Raw genomic sequence first — 26,295 nt, 5'->3', positions numbered from 1 at the left:
AAAAAGGCACACAAATGAGTTCAAAGACCGGGCTGATCTCCCCGGAGTATTTCCATTGCACCACTGCATTTGTCCAGCCCACAAACACACTCTCACAAGCTGCTTTCTGGGAGGTCTAATGCAATATTTTTATCAGTTTTGAGTGCTCCGCAGGATTCCAGCGGTTGGAAGACTTGCTCGCCTTATAGAATTTAACTACGGTTCAGACAAACACACAAAAAAGGATGGATGAAAGACACAATGATAGATGACATGAACAGAGCTCCCAAAGCTTGGGGAAGACTCTAAACGCAGATGTATGGAGACAAAGAGCATGAACACAAAGAGCAGAGCAGTTCATGTGTGTGTTTTTGTGAGTCCCTGACTGTTCGTTGGTTTGCAATATGTTATATTCCTCTTACAGAGCGGCAGGGGGCTGGAAAGGCTCGACCGTGGCCCCTGTTGTTTCTTGAAGTCAGACGGAAAGTTCATAAAAAGGTAAATTCATAAAAGCCAATAAGAAAAACAGACGGTGCTCACCAGTTTAACAAGTCAGCCTGTTGGAAAGTCTGGAGTCCTGCTCAGCAGAACCACAGCACAATCATTACGTCACAGCGAGAGGATTGTTTATCTGCTGTATTCTACACAATCCAAACTTTTGAATGGTAATGTACATGTTTAATGAAATATATTTGTTGTCAGTACCAAAAAAGAATGCATTAAATTGGTCAAGTGACAGTATAGACATGCATAATGGTAATGTTTTATAAAAGAACCAGTGTTTCCCCAACCATAATATTAGCAGGGCGCCCTGCCTTCCCAACGGCTTTCCTCGCCCCCCTTGAAGTCAAGTTAATTGTATTTTATATATAGCGCCAGGTCACAACTTCTTTTTAAAAAACAAGCTAAATAGCCATATGTAATATCTTATTTACACAACAGCATGTGATTTCTGCATAGCCTACAGCAGCTACAACACAGGCAAATGATAGGTGGTTGAACCATACTGTAATGCTTCTTTTCAAAGTATAACTCCTCTACCAGAAATACTATTTGTGAGCAATTTCAGCGTTATGGATGTGACATTTGTAGTAAAATCTCAAAACATAAATTCACAAAGAAAGTATATGTTAACATTAAATTGAAACATCGGTTTATATTTTCCAAAACAACAAAACAGAGTTATGGGAGTAGAAAAATATCAATCTGTAAAAAAAAATTATATTTTAAATGATGGAACATACACCTGCGTTATGGATGTGATGAACAAGGTTAGTGAGTTTACAGTATTCAAAATAATTTGTAGAAATATTTTATTTTATATTAGAAATATATTGTTTTGTGAATTAAACTGCACAACCAAAAACAAATACTGCTAATCAAAAGGATAAGAGTCGGCTCTCTATAGAACAAAAACAATTGATTTTATGTTATTTTACTTTTTTTTTTTGCATTTATGAGGTAAAATCTCTGTTATGGATGTGACAGATGTGAAATTGGCACTTGTGTGATCTTGGTAAATCAAATGGAATAGTTTGAAAACATTGACAGAGACATTTTGGCGTATTTTTATAGTACTGTAAAATACTTGCTTACACAAAAAACACAAATGGTTTTGCTACTTGGCAAAAACCTACTTTTTTCATGTCAAGGTTGACATTTGCATGGAATTGCTCTTATTCTAATAAATAAATTATTCAAAATATGTGTAACTTCTAAACAGAGTTTTTAGAATTTACAGCTAACTTCTCGGGAAGGATTTTAGTGAGCTGAGAAAGTAAGACGGCTGTAAGGCTGTCAGCATAAACTCGAAGATGATTTAATTTCATTCTGTTTGCTCCTCGTCTCGCACCCCTTTTTTCTGCATCTTGATGGCTGCATTTTTAAGACCATGTGTGAATCTAAAAAAAAGTTGCTCTCCTCTGTTCTGTTGTGCTTCATCACTTTATAATGTGTCCTTTATAGGGATGCTCTGATCAGTATTTTTGCAGCCGATACCAAGCACCGATTCCTTGTCATGGTGATTGGCTGATGCAAAGTACTGATTCTGATGCTTCATGCTTTATAATGAAAATTAATGAAGAATGTTCCAGATAATCCCTGAAACATGTCTCTTATAACCATTTACTGTGGACATGTCATGGCCAGAAACAGCTTTACAGAACAAAATAGATAAAACAGATAAAAAAATTGGTAACAAAAATTATTGAAAACGCAATTTAGAAACATTGCAAATGATGGAATAATCATTTAACATGTGCGCACATGCGTCTGTCTGTAAAATTGTAAACAAACACTTGCGATTGGTTCATGAGATCAGAGAGATTGGGAAGTACTAATCAAGTCATAAAATGTGATTATCGGCCGATATCGATCTCCAGCGAATTGATCGGATCATTCCTGTTAATGTGCCATAGGTCTGGTAGATGAGACCCTAAATCATGTTATACCTGTTATACCTTTATCTTAATAGAGCAGATAATAACAAAACTACCTAAATTAAAGACTTGCACCTAATTTGATATAGAAACAAATACTGTACAATTGATAAACTTTCCGAGATCTACTGAATCTGCAGAGACTGCTGACAGCACATGAAATGTCTTGGAGTTTGTTGACAGGGTTTATTTACAAAGGCGCTTTAACTTCTTCACCCCATCGATTTACCTGCGTTCTCTGGTGGTGAGCACCAAGGTAAATGACCTTAAGCCACACAAATGAGTCCAGGTGAAGGTTTTACATATATCATTTGGCTACAAAGACAGACTTTTAAAATTGAAAAGGGAAGATTAAAACTCTCTTCCGTGCTCTGATCATTGACAATCATTTAGTGAAATTTGAGGTTATAGTTCACCAAAATGCAAACTCGACATGACAGATGATCTTAGCATTTCATTCACTCTCAAGCTCTGCATTACCTCACCGACATCATTACCTATACCTGCTATAAAGCTTGTGGTGGGGTCTGGCTGCCATAGTGTTTATTTTGATGGAAATTAAACAACTTTCTGTTAAGAAGAAAGAAAGTTACTTACAAAAGACACACAGGCTGCCAGCAGCAGAATCCTCACCAGGAGGTCCTCAAACTGCTCCACCACCAACTCCCACAGAGATTTACCTGGCAGAGAGAAAGAGACAGAACAATGGCTATGTTTACATGGACACCAGTAATCTAATTATTTGCCTTAATCTGAATGAGACAATAATATGATTAAGGTGTTTACATGAGTTGCTTTTTGAATGTTCCTTTCATGATCCCGTTTTACATGTTATAGTACATAATTCGATTAACATCGAGTCAATACGCTATCCACGTTTCCTCCGGAGTTTCATGTAATTTTGGGTGTTTTATTTTTGATTTGTCGACTTTAACTGCAGTTTGGGACTTTCACTTTCATTTAGAAACATTTCAAGCATGTCCCTGTGACAAATGAGATATTGGATGTGAGTAGAAACTGCTGGAGGAGTGCACTTTTAATGAAATTCGATACTGCACACCGTATAGAGAAAAAAAACCCTCCGCATTTCGCGATGAGGGGTCTGCAGTCCTTTACTGACTTAGTAGGTGCAGATAATAGTGTCAAACAGTATCTATTGATGCGTCTTTATTAAAACAATCACCCCAGGGGTCGCAATCAAATGTAACATATTTTTTTTAATGTTGTTTTTTTAAATGCAAGAATTAATGGCTATTTTTTCTTCCGTAGGTTAAAGAATAGTTTAGTCTAATAGTTTAATGAACTGGCATAGGGAGAATACACAGAGCACATGATGCATATTCAGGTTTCGGCAGGATTCTTCAAGTCAAATTTAAGACTTTTTAAGACCCTTTTAAGACCATCATGAATTAAATTTTGGACTTATACAGAGCTAAACTTTTAAGATTTTTTTTCTAATGGGCCAGTTACTTCTGCAAATAGTTTTTGTATTAATGGAAGATCACTTAAAGGGATGAGTTGCTTTAGTTTTCTATCCTTTATTAGGGAATTTAACTTGCAGAATTTGAAGTAAAAGTATCAATTGTGAATTGTCTCTTTTTGCAATAAAAACTTTAAATATATATTTTTAAAAAGTTTATATGGATTATTGGTGATTGGGTGTTGGCTCGATTGGGTAACTTTACTTGGACATAAGAAAATTAAGAGCTGTTTAAAATAATTTAAGACCGACAACCCAATATTTCAGTCAATTTAAGACTTTTTAAGGCCAAAAATTTAGCTTTTAAAATTTAAGACATTTTAAGACCTTGAGGATCCCCTGATATTTCATCAAGTTTGTACAACTACAGTGTTATTTTTTTTTACATTAAATGTTGACAGAACTGAGTTCAAAGTTCCGTAATAGAGATCTGCATTCCAGTGGCTATACCGCTGGAGCTGCAGGACCCGACCAGATTTCTTGCGGCGCGGGAATGCATTTTCAAATAAAGCACGGGATCGGTTGGTAACTGGTGTAACTTTGGACGGGAACGGGCGGTCTAACAATATCGCTCCCGAGCACGTGTATGTGTGTGCGTGAATTTACCTTGTTTGTTGCTGTCTATGTTTGTGTGTGTCCGAGGAGAGAGAGCTTTATGCTGTGTGTGTGTGTGTGTGTGTGTGCGAATGAGAGAGAGTGATGCTGTCTGTGCGTGTGTCACTTGCTTGGTGCTTATGTGTGTGTGTGTGTGTGTTTATACAGACAGCTTATGATAGGCTGTCTGGACTCTGTATAGCTGGGTGGTTTTCGGTTTTGTTTTTACCCCGCTCTTTAGCGGGAACTGACGCGGCGTGTAGAAAACGGGGCGATCGGACAGCGGGACAACAAATGCTGAATATAAGCAGGAGCGGTCGGGTTCAGACTAAAACCTGGCGGGAGCGGGATTCAAAATTAGTCCCACGCAGATCTCTATTCAGTAATGCAATTTAAAAGTGCAAATAATTGAAAACCTGTGAATCTGAAAATACAGGAAACTGAATTATTAGATATTTTTGGTCAAAACTAAACAAGCCTTTGTTTTATAAACAGAACGACAAACTACTGAACATGGCAAACCAACAGATGCTCAGACTGTTAGAATGTATGTGTGGAGAATAAAATGCATCTGCGACCTTAATCAAGAACAAAACGTTTGTATCATTCCAACACACTTATGATCATGCATGCTACTTTAAAAGGCTATGCGCTGAACTGTGCATGTACGCTAAATATGCACAAAATTATATACACTGTACTTTAGTAGACATCAAAGTTGATATGTCATAGTTAACAGAATGTCTACAGGGGACCATCAAAATAAAGTGTAACCCATTAAATGCAGTGCATGTGTGTATTTGCCAAGTCTTAAAGTTTATCTCTTTCTAGTAAAAACAGAAAGACGGAGGCTGTGCTAACGGTGCAACTCATAAAGAGAGAGTGGTAACAACATGATGGAAAGATCAATATTTACCTTCTTCGGCTGGGAGCTCTGTCAGTCAAAACACAGCGAGGCAATCCGTAGTGGAATGAGAGGCAGGGTATGTAGAAGAGAGAGAGAAAGAGAGAATAAAACAGAGGGTATTCTGTTAGAAATGACATACAGATAAATTTGTGTTGTTTCATTTATATTCACAGCTATGTAGGTGTTCTGCCTGAATGTTAAATACACAGAGACTGTACGAATGCAGATTAGCATAAAGGCAATTATTGATTTAGGATTAGACGACTGCTTGCTGCAGAATAGATAAGAACACCTATTTGCGGTACCTGAAAAAAATTGTCCTACACACTGCAGAAATAAACTGTAATAACTTTGCTGTCATCGAACAAACAGTTAAAAGTTAATCTTTAAAACTGGAAAGATTTAAACAAGGCTGCTAAATGTAATATTTAATGTTGAGCAGTTAAAGTAGTAACATATATACTATACTGCAAATTGCAAGATTTATCAAAGTAAAACAAATTATTCAAGATGGAGGCTCGTCAGTTGTTGTAATAAAATGGATGGGATTTAAAATAAAAAAAATATATAGGAGAATTCGGCATTAATCAACAGCATTCATTAGGACAGAAGTGAATGGATTAGGGTTATGGGGTTAGAGTTGTTTAGTATTTTATTATACCAGGGGAGAATAATAAAATGAGACTATGCCAAATAACATAAGATATATACAGTAAGATGAATCTAAAAAATACATAGGGTAAAATTCAATTAATTGTAAACTTCATTGCAAATATTTATCAAAACAACCCATTGTTTTGTACCATAAGGTCTCTAAATGCAGTTGTAAAAATGATAACTTGGATTATTACTTGGTTGACATTTACAAACTTAAAAAATTATCAAAGTATAGAAAAACCAATCATTAAAGCATATTACACACGCGCTCAAAATAATTTTTTTACAGCTTGTTCGAACTACTTCTATAAAATGAGAATATACAATACAATTATTGAGATTTGTTTGGGAAAGCTGAACAGTTTTATGCTCAATCCACTTAAATTTTGAAGTTAACTGTCAGAGTTGTTTCTTAGGTTTGTTTAAGTCTTAGCTTTGTGACAGAACTCTGACACTCTATTCCAACACAAAATGCTTAATTTAACTTAATGGTTTACAAATTTAGTGGACTGAACATAAAACAATTAAATTGGCCAAAGAAATTACAAGAACTGTGTTATTTCATCTCATTTTTAAAAATTAGTTTGAAAAAGCACCATTTTTTGAGTGTATTTGTCATTTGTGTGGGGCATGGCATTCGGAAGTTCAGTGGTTACAGCATTGTGTCAGGATCTCATGCTCCATGTCTGTTTATCTGCTCTGTTTGTTTTTTTGTTATTTTGCTTTTGTCTGACATTCTTGTTTATGTCTTTGTATGCGGTTTGTGTTTGAGGCTGCGTGCTCAAGTCAGTTTCACATGGTTCTTGTTTATTGGCAGTGTGCTATGTTTTGTGTTAGTGCGTGGCCATGTGCTCACTTATTAGTCAGACCCCGTCCATTTGTTACCTGTTCATTTTGTTAAATTGCCTCACCTGTCCTCCTCATTTGGCCTTTGTCTGCTCCTCTATGTATTCTTCCAGTGTGCTATTGTCTCTTGCTGACTCATTTGTGTTATGTGATGTTTGATTCCTGTTTTTCTTCCTGGTTTGGTTTACTTAAAATGACTAATTACTAGGGCCAGGCAGAATCTGCTGATATTTTTTGCTATTTCTGCAGACAATTTTGTAAAACAAATCTGTGGATTTATGTGGAATGATTTTAGAAGTATTATAACTAAAACCCTAATATATCAAATAAAAAAAATTAATTAGGGAATGAATTTAAAAACCGAATAAATATACATTTACAAATAGTAAATAAAAAAATAAAAAAGTAAATACATAGACTCAATGATGGGCTAAAAATCTGCAGATTTCCGCGTGGGCCTACTGATTACCCTACCATAGGTTTTTTGTTTAACCCAGGCTGTTCTCGGGGCTCTGTGTCCATTTTATGTTATTGTTTTTTTGTTCGTTTTATTGTTTGTTCTTAATTAATTAAGTTTATTTTTATTGCAGATCTGCATCTGTGTTCTGTCCTTACACCTGACATTAACTGAATTGATTTGTGTTAGAACAATATGAATTAATTGTGGAACCCTGCATTTTTTACAGCGTAACATTATACTGTAAAGTATGAGAAATACATTTTCTTTATTATTTTCATGTTATTTAGGGCATGGTAAATGGATAAAAACAAATTCTATAGAATTTTGTCATATTTGTCATTTGCTGGCAGTATTGTTCTAGAGTGTAACACTAATTTGAGGCAATAATTCATTCAGTAAATATTACATTACAATGTTTGATTTCTAAATTTTACATTTTCAGCTTTTATTTTGACAAAGCACAGATGACAAGATGCCACAACAGAATAAACCACCAACTTATCCAGCACGTTCATTGAAGTGGATGCCCTTCCAGCTGCAAACATCCATACACTCTCATTCACACTCATACACTATGGACAATTTAGCCTACCCAATTTACCTGTAGTGTATGTCTTAGGACTGTAGGGGAATCCAGTGCACCCAGAGGAAACACACACGAACACGGGGAGAATGTGCAAACTACACACAGAAATACCAGCTGACCCAGCCAAGGCTCTAACCAGCGACCTTATTGCTGTGAGGTGACAGCACTATCCACTGCGCCACCGTAAGATGAAAATTATCCACCATAAATATAATTATAAGACACAAACCCTTTCAATTTAACACAATCAAATCCATTCAACATGATGTGGGCTTCTTTGAGCGTCCATAGTGATATTTAATAAAAACCACAGCAGGTACATCAGAAAACGTCCTGCTATATATAAAGCCCAACCATTACACACACACACATGAATATATATCATCTGTGGTGGATAAATGTACAGATGGACCACCGACTGCGATGGCATTTGCCTACTGCATGTGCTTCCTGTGAAAGAGGGACAGTTTCATGATGAAACCGACATTTCTGCCATTGTGCACGAGTCATAAGACATAGATGCGCGCTGTGGCCTACACACTGCCATTTAGTCACTTCTAGAAGCTTCTTCAGTCAGAGCGAGTGGGAGCCCAAGAGCATGTGGAGAGTGTGGGAGGAGCTTCACACACACATACTGTACACACACACACACACACACACACACACACACACACACACACACACACACACACACACAAACACATCATAATTACAACACAGATACCCTCTTTGTTGAAGCTCTACTCAAATATCTTAAGGATTTGCAGTGTAGTGTGAGGGGGTGAAAGAAGCCTCATTAATGAGCAGTTTACACCTTTGCTGCTTATTACGGCTCACTTTTAGAGCATCTGACTATCAAGGGCTTTCATTAACTTACTGCTACTGCTTAACAAAAGGTACACAGACATGAACAGGAACAGTTTGTTTCTGGGAGAGCGTTCATGAATGGACCAAAGAGAAAGCACAATGGAAAATCCTTGGAGCCGACCCAAAAGATAGTGAGTGAAAATACAGGGTGTTCCTGAATTCCAGCAACCGTGTGTTTATGTGTGTGTGCTCGGGTCAAGCGTTGTGCAGACACTATCGGGAGTTTCCCTGTTGTTAATTCTGATACACAAGAAAATGTCCTTTGTGTCTGGTTTGGAGTTTTAGAAAGAACGCTACTAAACTGGTAATCATACTTGTTTGGTTACCCTTTACAAAAACCATCTCAAACCATCAAATAAACAGAGAGTTTAAAAACTATTCAAAACGGCTGCATGAATAATCGAAAAAAAGATCACAATCTCGATTTGACCACCCACACAATCCTAATCCAGCATCTCTACGATTCAGCCAATTATATTTACAAGTTCGAGAGAAGGATTAAGGATAAGTGTTACTAAATGTGAGAAATGTGACTAAACCTTTTCTCTTATAGGCAAGTTAGGATTATCAAATTTGTTTCTGGCATGCTTAATAGCAGAATAATGAGAGAGATTTTTTGAGAAATTGTTATAACATCTCTTGAAAGACAAGTTTACATGCAATAAGATTACTATGCCTCTGAAAAAGCTCAAATGATGGTTTCAAGGTTTTGGAAGTTTCTGATTGGCTATTTGACAACATTTGAGTTAATTGGGGGCACAACTGTAGAATAGTATTTAAGGAAAACCTCAAACACACTGCTTCCTTGTGTGACAACATGGGAAAATCAACAAGCCAGAAAGAATAATTTTTGGAGACATGTCCTGTGATCTGATGGAACTAAGATTGAACTGTTTGGCCATAATGACCAGTGTTACATTTGGAGGACAAAAGGGAAAGATTTCAAGCCTAGGAACACCATCCCAACTGTGAAGTTTGGGGGTGGCAGCATCATGTTGTGGGGCTGTTTTGTTGCAGGAGGGACTGGTCCACTTCATAGCATAGATGGAATTATGAAGAAAGAACATTATGTAGAAATACTGAAGCAACATCTCAAGACATCAGCCAGGAAAATAAAATTTGGCCACAATTGGGTCTTCCAAACAGACCATGACCCTATGCATACTGCCAAATGAGTTAAAATGGTCTTTAGGGACAACAGAGTGAATGTTTTGGAGTGGACATCACAAAGCCCTGACCTCAATCCTATAGAAAATTTTCCATTCTCTCATTATTCTGGAATTTAGCAAACGTATATCATTTAGGTATTCCTAATGGACCTAAAATAGTAAATGTTTACTATGATTTATCATCAGACATTTAAAAAAAAAATGGTTATGTTCCTTTTTTTTTTGGAGTGTATGTATTTGTCTGGTTTTAACTGTTTATAAACAGGGTTATCTTTATAGTGATATAACAAATTGTGGTTATGCTTATGTGGCATTACGAACAACAAATGTAACAGAAGATTAAATTACTTACTGTTTATTTTTTTGCATTTTAACTCATGTTTACTGTTCATTTTTCTTTGCATTTTAAAATCATGGGTCTCTTCATGGTTTGTGTCTCATTTTGTGAGTCAACTGACAACGGTTGTTCAATCCCTTCTTATTGCCCTGCTCTGCCGGCCAAGCCCACTCATCCCATTGTTTGCAGGGCCCCACGCCCATCATAAAGCATTTTTTGAAAAAATTCGGAGGTAGGCTTGAACTGGAAGAGAGGGGTTTCGTAGACCCTTTAAAGAATGCTGGCAAATGTACGACTGGTTTCTCAATACAAGCACAATAAATGAACCTAACTGTTCTGAGATTTGGAATAACATTGGTTGGAATATTGGTTTTATTTCAGTATAGCTATCAGACAGAGACATGCTGGAAACAGGGCAAGCCAGTCATGACATCATGATTCCTTCATTGGTCAAGATTCCGAGCAGCTGAGGGAAACTCAACATGTGCAGAGGAAACCAAGACGAAACTGACTGGAGACGTGTAGTGAAACTATACAGCCGAAAGTACCAGGATTCCCATTTCCAATTCATAAAAAGGCACACTGCCAAGCAATCTTAACACACACACAGACCTGCCTTCAATAACAGAATTTCCAGCAACACTTGGGGAAAAACTGACTCTAAAAACACAAGCAACATGTTTACTTCATGATGTTCAGACTTATTTACATGTTAAGATGTTTTGGTTTTTTTTGCAATTGAATGTGTGAATGAGTTGGTTCAGATGCAGCAGTGAATGAGGATGGATGGAGAAAGGTATGAAAGAGTGTGTTCTGCTTTGAAGAACAGAGCAGATTCTTCTCTTCATCTTTCCTCGGGCTATAAGATCTGTCTGTACTAGTGAATCTGGAGTCGAGAGCTCCGTCTGTGTGATATAAGCTCACTGATATACTTCAAAAGTCCCAAGAAACAGTGAGTCATCCTTTTCTCTGTAGGGACTCTGTGCATACATTACAAAAAAGCAGGAATATCCCATTCAGTTGTCCTTGCTTTTCTCTCTATTACCAGCTATAGTATACAGAGGCAGATATACTTCAATGCAGTGATTTTTTTAAACAGTTACATGACAATAATTTGCACATATGATCATGCCAGAGACTCCCATAATGTAAAGGCAGAAACAATAAAAGGGTCAAAAAGATTCATCTTTTTAAATATATGTTAATCATAAAATATTAGTTAGATATTAAATTATGTAACAGTTATTACAATCTAAATGGCATTTATTTGTTGTTTCTTTAATACCATGCATTTAATTATCGTAATAATGTTTTTTGTTGATTAAATGATTACCTATTATTCATTTTGAAAACCTTGGTTGAACTAGGAATTGCACTTCTGAATCAAAACAAACGCAAGCCCAGGTTGCCAGATTGAGGACAGGAGCAAGTGATTTAAACCTCACAGGTGAACAACAGAAAACTATGACAATGATCACCTCATGTAAACATCTTGTGCTTTATTCAGTGTTAAATGCAAGCAATGTGAGTTGGAATGCAATTTATTGCCATATACTAAAAGTAGCAGCAGACAGTTCACCTCAGATCTTAAAAAATAAAATAAACCGTTTGAAAGTGAACTTAATAAACTGTTTGAATTGAACTTAACATATGAGTGATTCGGCATGTACATTTAATAATGTTAAAGAGGGTTAATATGTATTAAATATAGATTATAATTCTTGGCATTTCATGAGTGAGAGTATATTAGGGGTGTCAAAATTAATTGCTTCTTCGGTGCACCGCGATGCAGACACAGACAATTCGGTATCGGTTCAGTAATAATCAAAACCGGTTATTATGTACTGACGTTTTTATCTCATACTGTATGCGCTCTGTCGCGAGGGAGGCGAGCGCGAGTATTTACAACACTCCAATGACTTAAAACTCATAAACTGTGCACAATTTCACTGTGTGTGTTTGCTGGATCAGTCTTTCAGTGACATTTATAGTAGAATCCCCTATTTTACTGCGATTGAGAGAATGAAAGTACTCCATTTCTATCTCTCTCTCTCACACCCACACACACACACACTGTGGCCCATTTGACCTGCTGGCGTGACTTTTCTTCTCCTCTCAGCTGTTTTACAACGTTACTTCTAGATATAGACACGAGCGCATGTCTGCAGAGTTTTCTCCATCTTGTCTATTATGGATCAGCTGTGATCGCCGCTGCCGCCTGCCGCTTATCAGTATCACTCATCTGTGAAGAGCGCAGTGCGCAAGAGCCAATCGCAACCGTTTTTGTTGATGGTGTGACCAATCAAAGGGGTGTAAGAGAACTAGACAAGGATCAGAAAGCGAGCTGGATGATTATATTTGTTTATATTATTTGCTAAATGCTGGTGTTATTTAAAGGTACAGTTTATATAAATGAATGTATTAAATGACAAAATTGTATTACAAATAGTATATAAATATTAATATATTCATACATTTAATTACAAGAATTGCTGCTGTGAAGAAAATATAAAACTGTGTATGAAAAGCACCGTCAATGCACCGAGATATTGAATTGAACCGAATCTATGGCATGATAATCGTAACCGAACCGAACCGTGAGACTAGTGTAGGTTCACAGCTCTAGTGAATATTCTGTGCTTCTGAATGGCTGTATTTAAATTCCTGTCGTGTTTCATCTGGTGCAATTGACACATGCATTCAGAGCCTTTTCCACCAAGGCAACCTGGGCTGCTGAAATATAATTGGCTAAACTGACATTGGGCAGGTTAAAATGACCAAATCAAAGACAGCATTCCGGCACGTAATGCACATTTTCAAAGCAGAATAACTGACTTCAGCATTTTTTTTTTAAATAAACAAGAATGTTCACTTGGCATGTTTCTTAAATATCTGCAAACATATTATGGAATTTTTCAGCTTTAGAAGATGTACATGCAGCACCGTTAATTGGTTAAAAACTGGTAAAACCAATTATATTAATACCCAATATTACTGCATTAAGCAGAGCCATTTTATATGATCAAAGTTGGACATTTTAGTGGAAACACTGAATGGTCCTAATGAATTTATACAGACATATAATATGTATACAGCATTACATATCAGCATTTTAATTAAACACAATGTGATTTATTGTCAATCAATGTGAACATAATGTGAATTTTATGTTATGCTAAGCTTTCTATACAATCTATTTAAAAAACACCAACAACGTCATCGAGCTGTGGGCCGAAGATAAATATATAGTACCATATTTTACATTAAAGTTGGCATGGGTGATTTCCTAATTTATTTCATATTTTAAAAATAAGTCGAAACATTACTTTGTATCATATTAACTAACGAAGTTTAACTTTCTAAATTAAAACTTGCTGTAATTAAATCATAAACAATCACATTTATAACACAGTGAAGCTCAAAGCGGCATACACTAGTCAAGCCAAATCTGCCTTTGCCTTGATTCCCTCACCAAAGTCTCTGCATTGTCTTATATCCGTCAGATGACAGTATGTACATTTTAAACTAAATTAAAGCATTTACATTGAAACATTAATTCTCAGTTAACCTTTTTTGTTGCTTAACAATAAAACAAACAAAAAGTTACATTATTTATCTCTAAACCAGGGGTGCCCAAACATTTTTCTTATGAAGGGCCAAAATCCAAGCTTGATTGAGATATAGCAAACTGTAAAAAATACATAGAAAAAATGACATCGACTATATTTACTAATGCATTCAATCTTAGATAATTTTCTTTCTAATTGAAACAAGAATGTCTATTAAAGGCATTTACTAATCTTTCCTAATCATTTCACTCTGGCAGTTCAAATCCAAGGATGCAAAGGGCCAACTTTGGCCAGCGGGCCCTAGTTTGGGCATCATCACTTCTCTAAACCATCTCCATCATTCTCCCTCTCTTCTCAGATGGGATGATGGGCCAAATCAAATGTTATCATGGGCCAACTTTGGCCCAGGGGCCCTAGTTTTGGCATCTCTGATCTAATTTATCAATCTTCCAATGAATCTGGATTCAGTGTGCCCCAGATCCCAATAAAACTTCAGAAAGCTTTCAATAAACTAACAAAAAACATCATCTCAAATATTCAAGAGCATCTGAATGGAGATACCTTGCCATCTTAAAACAATGCAAGCATTTCCCCCAATTCATCTTAGTGAACTTTACACTTTAGATGTGTAAAAGCCTGCAGATTTTTATTTTTTTTTCATCCTGAACCCAATAACTCAGTCTGCTGCTCATGATAACCACAGCGGGTTCAGCTCTAATTCAACATGATATTATGTAAGAGCATTATGAACTCATCTGAAGTCTGTTGTGGAAAGAAATCAGCTCTAAGGGCAGCAGCGTGTTCCTCCAGTAGTGTGGAAAAAGCGTGTGGCAGGCAGGATAGGGGTAGTAATGGCCCCGAGTTTCCCGCTTTCCAGTTTCGAGTGTGCGTGTGTGTGTTTTCACCAGGGCACATTGTCCTCATGTCTCTTTGCCTTTCTTCTTCTAGGAGCAGATTTCAGCTGATACAATCAACTTTACTGTGCACATATTGAAGGAATACTTAAAGCTATCCTTAAATCTGAGAAAATGGTGGAAAAGCCCAAACTCTGCAGGCAGTTCTGGATTCAACCGCTGGCCTGAAGACAAACACAGCTTTGCTGAGAGGAAGGAGGATGGAAAAGACGAAGAAAGAGAGGAGGGATTGAAGGGGTTCCCTGTCAGGGTGTGCCAAGGATTCCCTCAGAGTCATCAGGGCCTTTTCTGCACGTCTGGCCTAGGCACATTCCTGCGGCGTGACTTCACCCTCCCCTCACACATAACAAACACACACGCACGCACACACACAAGTGCTTTTGTTGTCCTCCTTTAACATCTTGCTCTACTTTTCCACCCTCTTTTTCAACTATCTTTCTCTCCCTCTACAACCACACAGTAAATGAAAACAAGTGGCAGAGTGTTTACACGGCAGTCAGTGGGAGAGGGGAAACACTTCCTGGAAACGGTTGCCAACAACACACAGAGTCTGTAACGTCTGCGCCCGGTTAAGTAGGAGGACGTTTATGAGCAGTGTTCAGAAGAAAGAGCAGACAGCAGCACACAGCGGGATAAGGTGAAAGTGTGAGGAACCTGAACTGACTCTCACTGTAACTTATTTCCGACATGACGTCTGTGTAGTCCGACTACGGTGTGATTCCTTAGTATACTGTAAAATCATACCTGTTAAATAACAGTTCTCGTATTTTATAGTTCACATGAGTTTTCAGTTTATTTACGATTGTGAATTGCATTATGAGACCTTAATCTCTGTCGACTTTTAATGTTGAAAATTCAACTCTACAGTTAAACAAAGTGACTTTTAGTGACATTTTAAAAGCGACAAATAATATAATGTATAATAAATCATTTAGTGAGAAATAAGTCTGCAAAATTACAGAAAATGTACTGGCAAGGTTTTTGTAGCATAACATGCATTATCAACCCAGACAATATATCACTTTAAACTAATTATAGTGTGTATAAAATTTAGTTTTTTCAAACTTTTTAAGGTTAAAAGCTGTTGGAAGAAAGATCAAGGTCCTATAATGCAATTCAAAAACAAAAATAAATGAGAAAAAATAAAAACATAAATCACAAAATACGGAACTGCTAATTTACAGATATTTTTGACAGTATTGCATGTTATTTGGTATTTCATCTTGGTCAATAAAATAAATACTAATACATAAACAATTGCTTTTGATGTGTGTCACAAATGTTCTCATGGGTGTGCAAAAATACTGATTGACACTTTGACAAGCAATTACAGGGATAATAACAATTTGGCTGCTGGAGAGACACAAGTTCCAAACCTGCGTTCACACACTGTAATTATTAGGTATCTCTAAACACCCTAATCAGCTGCTTCCTGTATGTTTTACTGAGGTTGGAGAGAAATCTGCCGAACAGCTCTCCAGAGCAGGGCTGAAGACCCCAGGCCTATGATAATCGATAAACTCCCAGGGCCGTTTAAATATCGAAGTTGATTATTTAGCCGCACCATGTTGGTGTTACGTAACATCTAATTTTTTCGAGGTGGGTCGTTAGCTCAGCACCCACCCTGGAGGACCAAGACATACACACATGCACTACGGACAATTTAGCTTACCAAATTCACCTATAGCGCTTTTTTTTTTTTTTTTTTGGACTGTGGGGGAAACTGGAGCACCCAGAGGAAACCCAAGCAAACACAGGGAGAACATTCAAACTCCACAGAGAAATGCAAACTGACCCAGCCGGGGCTAGAAACAGCAACCTTCTTGCTGTGAGGCAAAATTGCTACCCACTGTGCCACCATGCCACCCAATAAAATAAATATAGAATTAGATTGAAAAACACAAAGAATAAAACAATGGGTCTAGGACTGTGTTGTATTAATTCTTTTTTATTGTTAATTGGATTTTGAGTTGCATAGGCACTGCATACAGTATTTCAACAATGAGATGTTTCACTGGAAGATCAAGTTACTTTGAATGAACATTATGAGGTTATTTTTTTATCCTAACATACGTACTGTATATGGAGTTGTGCAATGGATCCACAATGGATCATTTATTCATGCTGAATAAAGAAATTCATGCAGACTAAAATCCAGCTAAAAGCTCAATTAGATTTTCTAATTCAGATTTTTGAATAAAGATTTTCTTCTATTCAGAATTCTGCATTACTGAACTTTCTGCTAAAATTTAATAATTAATTTTTTTTCCGGCTCAGTCCATTTATTCATCAGGTGTTGCCACAGCAGAATGAACTGCCAATTTATCCAGCATATGATTTACACAGCAGATGCCCTTCCAGATGCAACCCAGTACTGGGAAACACCCATACACACTCACATTCATTACAAATAATTTTAGCTTCCCCAATTCACCTACACTGCATGTCATTGGACTGTGGGGGAAACTAGAGCAACCGGACCAAACCCACGCAAACACGGGGAGAACATGCAAACATTACACAGAAACGCCAACTGACCCAGCCGATGCTCGAACCAGCAACCTTCTTGCTGTGAGGTGACAGTGCTGACCACTGAGCCACCATATTGCACGAATTTACATATTCAAATTAAAATTAAGCAAATAAGTATTAAGTTAACCTTGAGGGCAGTAAAATTATGTCACCAAGACATTTAATGACTGACCATAGTTAGTTTTTTATATTTATATTTAAAATACAATTTAATACTGTGCATATAATTGATTTTAGGAATGCTACATTTACAGACATTATTCTATACTATGATTAAATAGACTATTTAAAAAAAAAACCTGTCTAATGATACAAGTAAAATTTGCAGTCACAACACTACATTGTATAGATTGAAAAAATGTATATATTTTAATATTTTAATCTCCATTACTGTAGACTAAAGGGTGGAGACCCTCAATTCAATTTAAGACAATGTTTCTTATTATTATCTTCAACAAGGCAGATACCAAGTACATGACCCCAAATGTTTTATAAAAAAGGACTCGTTTTATCATTTTATTGACAAAATAAAATCAAAACGGCACTAATCAGATCTCCAGTACGTTCTCTATTTCTGTCTGTGCTTTTCAACCATGAAAACACAAAGTTTTAAGAGTAGTTGCCATGACCACCTGGCTCGTGGACATGGCTGGAACAGCATCTCTCTGTCAACGTTCACCCAAAATAAATGTTACGCAACATAAATCCTACTCTTGATTTATACCCACTTAGATTATCAACACAACGCTGTACTACCATAAATCAGAAATGACCCTCAATACATAAAGTCACTGTTTGAGTAATTTCATGTGAACTGAGGCTTATCATAAATCGACTGCACGTTGAAGGCAGAAAGTAATTCTCTGCGTTAAGTGCCATTTACAAAGCAGCCATTAAAACACAAGTTCCAGACCTCCTTCAGCCTCTCAAAATAACTTGGAAGGAATTCTAATGCAGTCGTGCTGAAACTATTGACTTCTGCTCAAGATAGCAATAATGGAAACTGGAACGTAAAAGACAAAAGAGTTACTGTAAGTGCAAGTGTCCATTATTGTGAAAGAAAACACTCATAATGCACACGTCTGTGACTTTTATGAACAAAGAAGTGGTAAAAGCGAAATCCTACTGGACGATGTGTGCATGAACATAAACACCGTTATATTGAACTTGTAAAAGCTCAAGTTAAAGCAACAGTAAAAGCACCCAGAAAACCCTTGATATAAACTGCCATTTGCACTGACACGCAGGCTGCCAAAGTAGGGCTGGATGGTTTTTCCAATATTACAGATGGAATCAAATGTAATGTTTTGACATAATTTTTAATATTATTAAAATCAAAGGAACAGCAGATTTTAACAAAGGTATCAGCAAATGATACAGATTACATAATTCCATATCGCTTGACCTAAAATGTCACAATAATGCCACATTTTGCCTTCCCATGGGATGATAACTGTTTTCAAGGTATACGGTGGTTGCTTGTTACACGGGAGTTACGTTCTAAAAATATCCCGCAATAGGCAATATCAGCGAAGTAGTCTGCTTTATTTTTAAAAATTATTATAGATGTTTTAAGGCTACACACTTTATATACTTTTCTCAGACAGTCATTAACATTTTCACAGATTTCCCTCTCAGAAAAAGTATTATATCCAGTATTATAGACTGAAAACCATTTGATCTTCATTTATTTATTCCGTAATGCCACCATATAGCCATAAACTTTTTGTGCGATGGTTAGCATCTTTCTCAGCCTCTGGGTGCTACAGCAGGTGCCTTTGAAGGTGCAGAATATATTTCGTGGACATAGTGGGGAGAAAACTTGCAAACATACAGTACAGCACTTTAGTCATGCTGCTAGTGATCGAAGATTTATGTAAATTTGGCAAGCTGAAGGCATTCTGTAGTGTACAGGAGACACGGCATGAAAGAGATTGATTAACAGTGGTCTACAGTCACACAGGATGCAGAACCCAAAGCACGGTAACAAAAAAAGCATGTCAAATTACACAAAAAAAATTGCAAAACTGTGAGGCCACGAAAAGTGAACCACGTTATAGCAAGAGACCACTGTAACGCAGTTTGGAAAAGTTAAGATTTTTAAACGCCACAATTTACTGCTATACTGTTCCTACGGTATATGTTCTTTTTTTTTTACTTTTTTTTTAGGACAACAGTATCTCCAGCAGTAAAGATATCCAAAGATGCCATTTTAAATTTAAAAATCTGTGTTTGTGAAAATAATGAGAATAGCAGAAGTTATCATTTGATTGATTTAGCCTGACATGTTTACTGTTACAAAATATTTTAAAAGTTTCTCGAAATAAAATATATTGTGTTCAAAGGAGAAAAAATTACCCAGACATTTAAAAAGTAAATTTTTACAGCAGTAATCACAATACTGTCAAATCGTGATATTTTTATATAAGGTTATCATACCTTTAGAATCTTGTACAGGCCCACGCCTAATTTACCCAACCAGAGACAGTCGCACATTGGTCATGAAGCAACCACAATCCTCTACTTACTCATTACGATGACTGAACGATTTTAATGACTAATACAATGAATGTATAAATATAATCAACAAAACAAATGTTCTTTGATTTAAATTTGCAATTTGTGGTGCACTTCAAAAGAAAATTTTCTTAATCCAGATGGTTAATGACACTGTCTATGTTTACATTGACATCAGTATTTCAATTATTTACCTTAATCTGAATTATACAATAATGTGATTAAAGTGTTTACATGAGTTTTTTTTAATGTTTCTTTCATGATCCTGTTTTACATGTTATAGCACATAATTTGATTAACGTCATTGCGTAACCGCACTATCCACATTTCCTCCAGAGTTTCATGTAATTTTGTGTGTTTTATTTTTAATTTTTCAACTACATCTTCCCACTTTCACTTTCATTCAGGAACATTTCATGCATGCCCCCCTGACAAACGAGATATTGGATGCGAGTACGCTCGAACTGCTGGAAGAGTGATATCGCACGCCCTAGGCCTATGAAGAAAAAAAAAACTTATCATTTCGTGATGCAGGTGTCTGTGGTCCTTAACTGACTCGGTAGGTGCAGAAAATTGTGTCAAACAGCCGAATGTGTACAGACTACGGTTGCAAAATGTAGCGAAAATTCTACACGACGGTAATAGTTTGATTGCTGTGTTTACATGTCTGTACTGCACTTCGATAATGCTACTAAAATCAGTATACTCAACATTTCTGTTTAGTTCAATTATGACTTTAGTCGGATTAAATTAATCGCTATTTACATGTTAGACTCTTTATCAGAGTATTGTCTTAATCGCATTAAAATCGGATTATTAAGTGTCCATGTAAATGTACCCAGCGCTATTCAAATTATCTAGTATTTATGTTTAAGTTGACATTATATATGTGCTCTGCCTGCCTCATTTGAATAAAGATGAATTGTGCTCAACTCGCTGGATTGCAAACAACTGCTTTCACTCATGCTGCCAAACAGTCACTGCCAACTTACACTAAACCTGAGAAAGTTCCAAATACAGAACTTTGCAGAAGACACACACACACATGTGTATGCAAATAAACACAAAGACAAATACAAGACGCAAACTGTGTGTTTACATATATTTATTTACACCTCAGTAAGTAACTGTCATTAGTAAAGTGAGAATCATGGTGATATCCATGCCTAACGTTCAGTACTTTATAAATCTGGGATGCAGAGTATGAAGTTTATGCAAAAGAAATGTTGATTAATGAAAACCGGGATGTCATTATTTGACTCCTTTCAGCTTGAAAGAGGATTTCTCATAACATTGCATTAAAAATATAGATATACACTACTCACCAGAAATGATCATTTTATGGGACTAATTTGCAATTGTTCCTTCCTTTCTTGTGTGAGAGCCATTAATCTCTGGAATAGCACACGACCAATAGGGTTTCGTTTACAGTTCAAAAAACGGGTTGGATTATTAATAGAGATTCCCACTGTTACAGTACAATGGTGTTGGTTTAGCACACCTGAAAACAAGCATAACTATTCTCATGTAAATATAAATATATAACATATAAATGTTATTTAATTGTCTGCATTATGGCCAGCTCAAAGCTCTAACATTGGCGGTCTGAGGTGTTACGTAACAACAACACTGCTTCTCTCTGAAGAGGGAAGTTCTGGTCTCACACAAAGTTTCCACTGACACTGTACGGCAAACCTGCATACGTCACTCACAGGGATCCTCAGTTTAACAGAACAGCTTTCACATCTGCAACACGCATACACGACCAACATAAATCATCTCAGCTCAAAGAAACCCTGAATGAATGACTTCTAAATGTTTCTGTTTAAAAACACAGAGGATCAAGCACAGTTCAACTTCAGCAAATACATTACACACACACACACACACACACACACACACACACAAAACTAAAACAATGACAACACAATCTGTTGCCATTTTGCCATTTTTATGGTTGCATGTTGTCACGCTATGTTCTGGATTAGGTGTTTTTAGTGTGTTGTAGCATTTAGATTTTAGTTGAAAGGTAAATGAACCAGGACCCAACTTTTCAGTGATCTCACCCCACTTTTATACTGCACACTAGTTTCAAATGGCAGCATTCACTCTTATTCAAATGAACTGCACAATTGCACCAAAGTTGGTTTGAACTGAACCATATCTCTGTCAAATAACTGTGAACAAACTTAAAAATATATTTCATCTTCATCTTCCCCCTTCGCTCAGGGGTAGCTTTAATAATATGTCGGTTCTCTCTGGGTAAGAGATTCATCAAAATAAACAGCAAAAATCATTCCAAGGCATTCGAAAAATGTTAAAAATATTAAAATAAAAAGCCTTCAATCACATGGCTAATCTTTAAAAAACCTACATGTTTCAACAAAGAACTGCTTTCACCAGGGTAACAGTTTAAAGCTTATTCAAATTTTTAACAAACAACATAAGCATGAGTCCCTGCATTTTGTATTTGTTTATTTATGTTTGCATTTCATATTCATGGTGTTTTGTGTACACTCTATTGTCTGTGTTTATTTATACATTCATTCGTTTTTTTTTCAGCTTTGTCCCTTTATTTATCTGGGGTCGTCACAGCGGAATGAACCGTCAACTTATCCAGCATACTGTATGTTTTACGCAGCGAATGCCCTCCCAGCTGCAACCCATTACTGGGAAACGTTTATTTATACAGCAGATCAATTTTTTGTCTGATTCAAAGTATGTTTGGTAAACCTACACTTGGAAAACTACCTCACAGGGATCCATGTTTTCTTTCAAAAACACACAAAGCGTATTATTCAAAGCCAAAAAGGGGAAGTGGGATTTGACGTAAATATCAAATTGTTATTTTTCCAACTGATATTGCAATTTAATTTGCGATATTTTTTTTTTAATTTAAGCTTAAGCTAAACACATCACACACTTTGAATCCAAAGGAATACAACATATTAACATTTTTACTAAATGTTAAAATGAACACATTAATGGTTTGCTGTATATATAAACACATATAGTATTTATTAATTGTCTATAAATATACATTTAAATTACAATCTTTGGCTATTAACTACTAATCACAATGTTAAAGTATTCACTGTGAGTTATCAAAATCGTGATAAGCTATCAGGGTTTTAATAATAATGACACTATGAAACAGTAACAATATCAGTGATAATATATCATACCTTGAAACTGGTAAACGTGACAACACAAAAGAAGATATTTTAAATATTGGCAAGTTAATAGTTTTGGTCATAACAGACTTTAAAAAATATATACAATGTAGAATTTTCAGCATTGATTGAACTTTGCAGATGTTTGTAAAACAAACTGGAAAAAAGTTGACTTCATCCTGGGTTTCCAACGTAGGGTTAAATCAACTGAGCTATGCTTCCTCAACCTGACCTGCATATCTAGAAAATAACAATGGCAAAACAGACAGGATGGTATCTGAAAAAAAACAAATGCACATACGCTCATTCATAACACTAGACAGACATGCAGGAACACAAGAGAAATTTCTATGTAGCCACCTAGCTACACAGCATCATGGAGTAAAAGAAAAAAAAGAGAAATAGTCTTTATGAATATGATTAATAAAAACACTACGCTCGTACAGGCTGAGTCAAATGAGCGGTTTGCCACAAGGAGGTGATGCTGTGTGCTGAAGTGGGAGGTGAGAATGAGAGCTGAGTGACAAGTTAGATGCTGATCACACAAACACACAGACACACGCACACACAAGATGTGCTAATGATAACGCTCTAGCCTCGGTTTACTTCCTTCACTCAGGCAAGCATGGCAACAAAAAGACAATAAAAAGCGATATAGCTATAGCAGGGAATAAATAAAGACAAACTTTTTGCCAGTGTTTTTCTATGTTGCACAGTATTAGAAGTGTTGGAGTCAAGTAATTATTTACAGTAAAATATACCTTTCTGAAGTGATGCTTCAAAACACTTAGCATTTTACAGGTTTTGGTATGCATATAAAAAGCTAAATTAAAGTGAATTTGCAACAATAAAGATTGCTTTAATGCTAAGAGGAGCAATGGAACAATGCAGCAGTTGTTAAGCAAGACGTTTCTGTGATTCACACTAGCTGATGATATTTTCTTGTGGTTATGCTAATGCAGCAGGGCTACAGAAAATAGCCAAGCATACTTAAAACTGTTGAAACTGTTCAAAAATGAAACTCAATACTCATAATATAAAAGGGCTGTGCGATTAATCGAAATCGAATCGCAAGTTGAAACGCTGCAATTAGCTAATCGCAGGAGGCTGTGATATGATAAGAATTATTAAGCACCACAGGCAGTACAAAGTACAATTTCAGAGTTGTTTGCAGCTGAACTTACACCATATGAAAAATATCACAAAGGCACCAGGAGATAACTAACGCCATAACAGACAACTATTTGCTCTAGAGAAAAAAGTGTTTAATTTCTGAATATTTATAAACAACTTTGAATAAACGTTGGAGTTTATATCTTTTCTGTTCCTCCTTAAGCTAACACTCACTGCATTTTAGCAGTAAGAAGCTACGATACAGAATATTGAGTTGAAGCCTGATGACTAAATTAAATCGCAAATCAAATCGAAATCGCAATATCTGTTATAAAATAAATAAATAAACAAATAAATAATGAATTAATAAAAAAAGATAGATTTAGATATTTTCCCCAAATCGCACAGCCCTAATGAATGAGACCCTTCTTGGCATGACAGGATGACTTTGTCATTCACTACTGTACAACAGGCTTTAGGATTATTTTGTACAAAAATACTTTACTAAACAAACATGCAAAAAAATCGTGACATCACAGACTTTTGAAAGTGTTGTAAATTATTTTCCAATTAATGCTTTTAAACTAGGGCTGCACAATAGACTATAGGTTTCAGTAGGCAATTTTAAAAATAGATATTGTATAAGAACTACTGATAACTGTAATTTTTAATGGAAAAAGGTTGGTTTGCTGGTTGTACACTAAATTATTACAACTACAGGCTAATTGTTGTGTGTATGATCGGTGCCGGAGCATGCTGTGATGGAGAGGAATCCCGATGCTCCGTCTTGTGGACGACTTGTTTCAGCGCACATTTCAGAAGTTTTGTTTTGCGGCTTCTTTCTCCAATAGTGCTAATAAGAAGTGTTTATAACGTGGATCCAGCACAGAGGCATTCAGCAGCAGTGCTGGTTTGGCATCAACTTGTCTGTGTCAAACTGTGACCAGCAATATTCTTCTTTCATTTTGCTTCTTTGGCAAAATATGTCTGTAGTCATGTGTGGTAGCATGTGTTACCATCACGCGTGTTAACAATGATGTTGTGCACATTTATGCTGGCAACTAAAAAAAATTGTTTAACTGATACCATTAATTGGCTAAAAATGCACCCTTTCAGTTAAAGGTAATTCGGTTATTAGATTCAGCATCGATATTGCAATGTGATCATTCGCAATAGTCCCATCACAAGTATATGCAATGTTGAGTCTGGATTATAATTTATCAGTTCACAAGTGTTTTCTGAGGCCTGTAACTGTGTGAGGGTTTTAAAAGTATTCAGGCCTAAGAAACTGTCTCCTTTTTAATGTTGACAAATTAATAACAATTGATTTTATTGAATTGTTTATAACGAAGACTATGCAGTATTATTTTACATTTGATTATTCAACTACTGTATACCTGAATACAGTTTATAAAAACAATAAATTTATATTTATTTAATTTGTATATTTTTCTTTATTGAATTTATCTATGCTTGTAGATTGTATTATGTTTTATGCGCTCATATACGGAATCATCCCAATCAATTTAAAATGATAAATTCTTTACAATAGTTATTCAACTTATCAACTAAAATGGTTTTCATATCACAATATTTATTTCGGAATAAAAAAGTATTGCAATGTTAGATTTTTTCCAACATCGACCAAAATTTGACCGAAAGTATTAGTCAAACATTTTTAATACTATTAAAACTGTTCTATTAAACACCAAATTTCCAAAAACATGACATTTTGAAATATGAGAAATGAATTTACTGTATTTAATGAAATGCTGGTCATAGGTATTGAACAATAACCAGTTTTAAGGTTTACCTCGGTTGAAAAAGTCAAGATTTGAAAACAATTTTTGCAAAAGATTTCTGTTATACCATTCCCATGGTATATGTAAGGGTTTTTTATGTGTTGTAAAGAAATCTGTTTTTGAAACTAATGAAGAGAGCAGAAGTCTGACATATTTACAGCTCCAAAATATTATAAATGTTTCTTAAAATAAAATATATTTTGTTTAATGGAGAAAAAGTTTTTTTTTTTACCCAGACATTTAAAAATAACTTTAAAGCATTAATCACAATATCGTCAAACCTTGATATTTTGATCCAAGATTATCATACCATCAGAATCTTATACTGGACCAAGCCTAGAAGGTTACTGTATTT

General features: G+C 35.8%; 1 protein-coding gene across 2 annotated transcripts in view; it reads right to left on the bottom strand.

The window, feature by feature from the left end:
* atp2a3 (ATPase sarcoplasmic/endoplasmic reticulum Ca2+ transporting 3) overlaps window positions 1–26,295 on the bottom strand; it is a 100,528-nt gene that overhangs the window by 65,454 nt on the left and 8,779 nt on the right. For both annotated transcript variants that reach the window (XM_087253580.2, XM_087253579.2), the window contains exons 2-3: window positions 5,408–5,425; window positions 3,015–3,097 (exon numbers count right to left, since the gene is read on the bottom strand). In XM_087253580.2, the coding sequence (XP_087109706.1) occupies window positions 3,015–3,097; window positions 5,408–5,425 (101 nt within the window). The remainder of the gene's footprint in view (window positions 1–3,014; window positions 3,098–5,407; window positions 5,426–26,295) is intronic.

Source organism: Danio rerio, chromosome 5, assembly GCF_052040795.2.
Source record: "Danio rerio strain M-AB ecotype USA chromosome 5, GRCz13ab, whole genome shotgun sequence".
NCBI lineage: Eukaryota > Metazoa > Chordata > Actinopteri > Cypriniformes > Danionidae > Danio > Danio rerio.
This window is presented reverse-complemented; position numbering and strand designations above follow the sequence as displayed.